Raw genomic sequence first — 6,451 nt, 5'->3', positions numbered from 1 at the left:
CATGGCTTGATAATACTTATAGAAAAATTTGTTATTTAAAAATTTCAATTTTTTATCTCAAGTCTAAGTATGTGATTATGGATAATTTTTGTGCTAGTGTCAATATTTTTTTTTATAGTTAAATATTTTAACTATAATATTAATAATATAAACATAATATTTGAAAATTTATAAAATTACATTTCTATTGCATATTATTTATTTATATTTAGAGTGTTTAGTAAATAAGGTAACAGTTTCTATTATTCTCATTGATTATAATTATAATAATTAACCTGTTTCATTACTTATTGAACACTCTGTATATTTATAATGTGACAACCCTATTTTACAGTGGTACAAATTCAAACACAATAAAATTAGATAACTTAAATTAAACAAACAAATTTGGTGTCAGTATAAACAAAACGAATAATAGGTAAATTTATATTATTCAATAGTTAATTCATAAAAAATTTCGAATTTGAAAACAGGTTTTAACGAATTTTTTTTATTTTAAATACAATAAGTTATTAAAAATAAATAAATACATAATGAATTTAAAAGTTCTTTTAAAAACTTGCAGATAAAATATATAAATTAAAAATATCTTAATTAATAAAAAATGATTGACAATAGCATTAAAAAAAATTGTTCATGAATTGTTTATGTACAATAAAGACGAGCACATCAATTTATTTGAGATAAATATTGAAATTTATAAGAAACATTTTTTAAATAAGTACTATCAATAAGTATACTTAAAATTAAAAGCAATAAAAATACAATTCTAAAACATCCTAACACTATATTATTATTATTACTTTGATAAGTAATGACTTGATACCTGTTGTAATGGGACCATACAAAAAAGATTACGAGTTGTTGGCACCAAAAAATTCCTTCATACACGTTGATGATTTTGATTCTCCGCAAAGTTTGGCCAATTATTTACATAAATTAGACCGAAATGATGATTTATACAATGAATACTTCAAATGGAAAGGCACTGGTGAACTTGTTTTGTACATTAATAATGCAATGTTTTATTGTCGACTTTGTGCAATGTTACATGATGATAATCATGCACCGAAACATTATGCTGATTTCAACGATTGGTGGAGGGGAGAGGGTAAATGTAACCAGAAAATTACTTGAGAAAATTAAGACATACACAAATTAAAATAAATTTAGTTACTTGGATCTTGAAAAAGATGATTATCACCATAAAAATAGTTATTGCAATAACGATTACTGCAAATTAATTTTACGAATCAAGTTAATGGTATTTTATAATTTCTAACAAAATTCTATATTTTTAATTATAATTAAACTTTTTTTAATTTTCAAAGATGTGGTTTATAATTTATATGTGTACTGGATAGTATTCTGGATAACTTGTATGTATTAATAAAAATTTGCTCATTAATAAATGTTTATTTTATTTTACTAGTTAGCTGTTTAATTTAATTTGTATACTTTATTTATTTATTAACATGATACTGAATATGACCAAGTACAAAAATATCAGAACTACTAACAACTATATTTAAAAATTAAATAAACTTGTTATCTGCAAAAACAATTTGTGATAACGCATACATATTTAAAAATATATATACTACAAAAGAAAAACCGTCAAACGTTTGGAGTTAAATATCATTAAAGTTTTACTGTAATTTTTGAATTTTAATAGTTAGTAGTCTATTATTAAAAAATAATTATAAAGTTAAATCCAAAAATATAATAATTTATTACTGAGGATAATGATTTAAAAGAAAATTAAATCAAAATCAACACCACAAAAAACATTTCACAAAATATTGCGAAATTGTGTATTTCATATTTCGATTTTTTTTTAGTAGCTAATAACAAAATAAAATTTTAAACATAGATGTAATGTAGTTACAAAAATATGTATCTATAATCTTATTTTAAAATTACACTTAAAACTTGTACTAATTGTAAGGATTCTTATGTAAACAATATTTTTTATATTATTTTGCTTGTACTAAAATAATATATTACTTTGAACTTAAAGATTTTGTACAGAAGTCAAAGTTTCTATTTTTTTATCTTTGAAGTGATAATGAATAGATAAGTTATTCATTGTATTATTCTAATTGATTTGTTATGTATGACGGTAATGTTTTACAAGAAAAAAATTCAGTACGGTTCTGTAGAATAAGATAAAATATTATATAAAACTATAACTTAATAAAAAATATTTTTGAGGCTTTAATTTTGAAATGAATTAAATAATAATTTTTAGTGATTATCATAAAACAAAATGAGCGTGTATAAAATTAAAAATATCATTCTTATAATAGCCATTTATCTATTTTCTATGTCACTTGCTTTATTATTTCCTACAGAGAGTGAGAGTCGCGAAATTCGTACGCTGCATGGTTTTTGGAACTTCAAGATTTCTCCTTTAGATGACCAATTAAAGGGTTTCACCGAGTTATGGTATACAAAACGATTTGATGAGGTAACGTAATATGAATGTGTTTTTCTATATTGAGATGTAATATCAATAATATACCATGTTATCCATTTATTTTAGTTTAACATTATATAGCTTGCATTTTAAGAAATAACAGAGGGTAAATTTGAACTTTTATTGAAATACCGTTCAATAAAAAAATGTAGAATCATAAATTTTATTTGATAATCATTCAATTGAAATGAAAATTTTGCTTGGTGAGTAACTTTATATGAATAATATCCAAACTTCCTTAAACTACCAAGTAAAAATCTGTAAAAATCTAACTTATGGCGTACTTCACTCACTTATATTTTAAAAGTTCTGGTTTGGTGCCTAGAATGTACTTTTTTATTTTAAAATATTTAGCTTTTTTGGCTGTGTTATTGAGATAAATAATTTTCAAAATTTTTTTTTAAATTCTGTTGAACATCCTATATTAGGGAGTATTAAAGGCCATTATTATTTTTAGTCTTTTCCTCGAGTACTATCGCAGTTTCATATTTTTTAAAACATTAGACATATAGTAAAATTTAATGTATTTTTTCAAATAATATTTTAATAAATTATTTCTATTGTGGTTATAAAAATTTAGTTATATATTTATGCACACTAATAAAAAAAAAACATTCAATTAATATTCAAATTTTAATATACTCACAATTATTACCTGAAATTGTTAAATAATTTAATTTGGTCTGTTTATTTGAGTTTGATATAATAATATTTAATAGTAATCTATTTATCGATTTCAGATTTTGTAATATTAATACATATATAGTTTCAACACCTTTGAATATTCCAGTAATTTAAGTTTGTTGTGTCATTAAAACATATTGAATAAATCAGAATATAATAATTAGTCAATTTGTATATTTAAAAAAGTAACAGATAAATGAACATTTTCTAACAAACTATTAAATACAATTAAAAAAAACCGCGTTTATTTTATTAAAACCTAAATTCTCATAATTTTCTTTGTTAATTTTCTTCATAAACTCACTGAAAATTTCATTTATAACTTGATAAATATTAATGCAATCCGATGTGCAATCAGTATCAATTTTAATTAATTTTTCAATGCTTATCATAAAACCAAATAAATCAGAATATCCTTCAAATTCACAATACGGTTTAGAATAACGATTTGTAAGATCTATTTTAATTGATAATTCTTTTTGTATAAATATTTTTATGTCATTGAGAAATTCTGTTGCTTCATAATATTCTTGGCTGGTGAATTCACTTGACGATTGATATTTTCTTCTCATGTCAAAAATAAAATTTCTAAAAAATTCTATCTGTAATTCTATACATGATATGACATCACGTTTATGTTTACGAGTTACCATATATCTTAGTGTTTTCAAAGCAAACAGCATATTTTTAAACATTTCATCAGATTTTATTATAATATTAAAAATTGTTATTGCACAGCTATTTTTATTATTAAATTGACAAAATTTGATTATTCTATCCAACATATCATTAAAGTAATTAAATATTTCAAAATAGCGACACTTTAAAATTTGTTTAATACAAGCCCGTATGAAATTATAATTTTCTAAATTTACTGGAACAATTAATTCGTCAAAATGTTTTCTTTCAAAATTAGTCAATTTATTTTTAATAGATATATGTTTCCAAAATGTCCAGTCGTCATGAGATATTAAAGCTTTCATTAATTTTATACCATTATTAGTGTTATAAACGTTACTTATACAATGTATAAACCTGAAAGAAAATAAATTAATGTAATGCTCAATTGAAAATTGATTTATTTTATTTTAATACATTTGAAACATTCTGAAATTTTATTATTTGAGCATTATACAAGTATAGTAAAATTTATAGAAGAATAAAAAGGGTTTTTACAAATAGTTCTTTTTATTTATAATCACATAAATATTCTCATAACCGACTCAATTACTCGTACATTAAAAACGATTTCAAGCATTTTTTGGTTACATATTGTTCTCAAATTATTTTCTATGTAATACTTTTTAAGTTTCTGTTTTAGTTCCGATTTTAAGTTTTTCTTTTTTATGAATGTAAACTTTGTTTTAGTTCCGATGCAAAGCTAGGAAGGTATTAATTTTACTATGATGTGTAGGGTGTCCCTTATTTTTTAAATTTTGGAAATTCTTCAAGAAATTTGTGAACCATATGTGTTATGATCTAACATTTCATAAAAATTAAAAGTAATAAGTATAAATTTCATTGAATCGATCGTTTTANATTTGTTTAAAATTATATTTTACAAATTAAAAGTAATAAGTATAAATTTCATTGAATCGATCGTTTTATTGCTATAGCTGAGATAGTTTGATCATATTACGATTTTTACTAAATATATGAGTTTTATTGCTAGATTTTGTTAGTTATCATCTGGTATATGATAAATATGGTATACTCTACGCAAAGTACACCTTATTTATCAAATGATATAATTATATGTATTTGATTTAAATTGTTTATTCAATTACACATTGATGTATTTTATTGGTTTAAATGTATAAGTATACTTATTTCTCAATATTATTGTATACGTTTAAAAAAATTGCTACATAAAATATAAAATGGTAAATTCAAAATAATTCCCAAATAATAACAAAAATATATATGAGAAATAGATTTTAATGTTTCTTTTTTGCAATTCAACAAGTTTATAGTGTATGGCTCTAGAATAATGTATTTTTATTTTTTATCTGAGTCACCATTAAAAAAAATTAGCAATTACTAATAATCAGTGCTTGATTTCGAGTGAGGGTGGAGCTATCCTTCTTTTTATTATTTTTTTTAACGTTGAAATAGAACACAATCATTTATTTACTATTAAACAGGTGAAACTATTAAATAAGTAAATCGTCAGTTCTTCTGAAGCAAAATAGTAATATGTAAATGTCATAATATTAGTAGAACCATTTTTTTTTTTTTTTTTAACAAAATTTTAATTATTACGCTATCTGTTACAATATTGAACAATAAGCTTAAGTGATAACATAAAAAGAAAAAAAACAGACAGAAGAGACTGAGTGAAGAGACCTCCCATTGGAGGTACTTCAACATGAATATTAATTTAAATTTAAGGTATTAGTCCTAACATAATATTAATAATAGTGATAATAAGTTGGATTGATATATATACATTTTTTTTTTTTTTTAAATTATAAAAGTAGGTCACGACACCACTGTCTTTTTAATCTTTTGTGGGGATTTCCTGGAATAGTTGTAGATGATAGTTGGACAATAAGGGGATTGGAATGATGTGTTAACTTGTTATTGAATCGTTTGTAGTGGAGTTTGGCTAGTTTAGTGACGGTGGGTAAATTGAAGTCGGAATGAAGGGTATCATTTGAAATATAGAAGGGAGCTTTGGAGACGACGCGAAGGACTTTGGATTGGAACCTTTGTATACGGTGAGAGGTGACGACTTGGGCCACGCAACGGATTGTGGAGTCGCCACCCTCATGGCTCCCTTGCAAAAAGGAAATCGGGTCGCCAACCACTTAGGCGAGGGTCTTTATCAGAAAAGAACAACACCCGGACCATAAGTGGATTTAATAAAAAAAATTGAAAAAAGAAAAAAAATAATAAGAAAACCAATAATATGCATTTCGATGAGATAAAGTGAATTAAAAAAAATTATAGATATATATAAACATATACTAAAAATATAAAGTGTTGTTGTAGACTATAATACGCTGATACCTTGTAAATATATAACCAATATGTTTGTTTGATGTCACCAGTGGTGGACATACTTTAGTATGTCGAAGACCGTTACCTTAAAACTAGAGAAATATGATTTAAAGGAAAAAAAATAAGATACACGTGAATATTGAAGATATTCACGCAATAAAAAGATTTTTGTTGATTAAGAAAATTAAGGGGACTTTATTAAATTATTACAATTAAGTTAATAGTGGACAAAACCCGAAGGCAAAAACCACTCTGCAAATAAAGGGACAAAAGAGAAAAAAAAAA

At 23.4% G+C, this 6,451-nt stretch overlaps 3 protein-coding genes across 6 annotated transcripts in view; 2 read left to right on the top strand and 1 right to left on the bottom strand.

Annotated features, from left to right (window-relative positions):
• LOC126894042 (glycoprotein 3-alpha-L-fucosyltransferase A-like) overlaps nt 1-1,377 on the top strand; it is an 8,960-nt gene extending 7,583 nt beyond the window's left edge. The window contains exon 5 of the mRNA XM_050664685.1: nt 813-1,377. Coding sequence (XP_050520642.1) covers nt 813-1,137 — 325 coding nt within the window. The 3' untranslated portion in view covers nt 1,138-1,377. The remainder of the gene's footprint in view (nt 1-812) is intronic.
• Nucleotides 1,378-2,150: 773 nt separating this feature from the next.
• The window catches only part of LOC126894033 (beta-glucuronidase-like), a 28,464-nt gene continuing 24,163 nt past the window's right edge, over nt 2,151-6,451 (top strand). The window contains exon 1 of one of the 3 annotated variants that reach the window (XM_050664670.1): nt 2,151-2,470. In XM_050664670.1, the coding sequence (XP_050520627.1) occupies nt 2,270-2,470 (201 nt within the window). In that variant the 5' untranslated portion in view covers nt 2,151-2,269. The remainder of the gene's footprint in view (nt 2,471-6,451) is intronic. The other 2 variants (XM_050664671.1, XM_050664672.1) reach the window with 2 other exon arrangements.
• Nucleotides 3,183-6,451, bottom strand: part of LOC126894034 (uncharacterized) — a 9,155-nt gene continuing 5,886 nt past the window's right edge. For both annotated transcript variants that reach the window (XM_050664673.1, XM_050664674.1), the window contains one exon: nt 3,183-4,198. In XM_050664673.1, coding sequence (XP_050520630.1) covers nt 3,382-4,198 — 817 coding nt within the window. In that variant the 3' untranslated portion in view covers nt 3,183-3,381. The remainder of the gene's footprint in view (nt 4,199-6,451) is intronic.

The sequence above is a fragment of the Daktulosphaira vitifoliae genome, unplaced genomic scaffold, assembly GCF_025091365.1.
Source record: "Daktulosphaira vitifoliae isolate Bord-2020 unplaced genomic scaffold, ASM2509136v1 Scaffold_1, whole genome shotgun sequence".
Taxonomy (NCBI): Eukaryota; Metazoa; Arthropoda; class Insecta; order Hemiptera; family Phylloxeridae; genus Daktulosphaira; species Daktulosphaira vitifoliae.
Note: the sequence above shows the minus strand (reverse complement) of the source record. Positions and strands in the feature narration are given on the sequence as shown.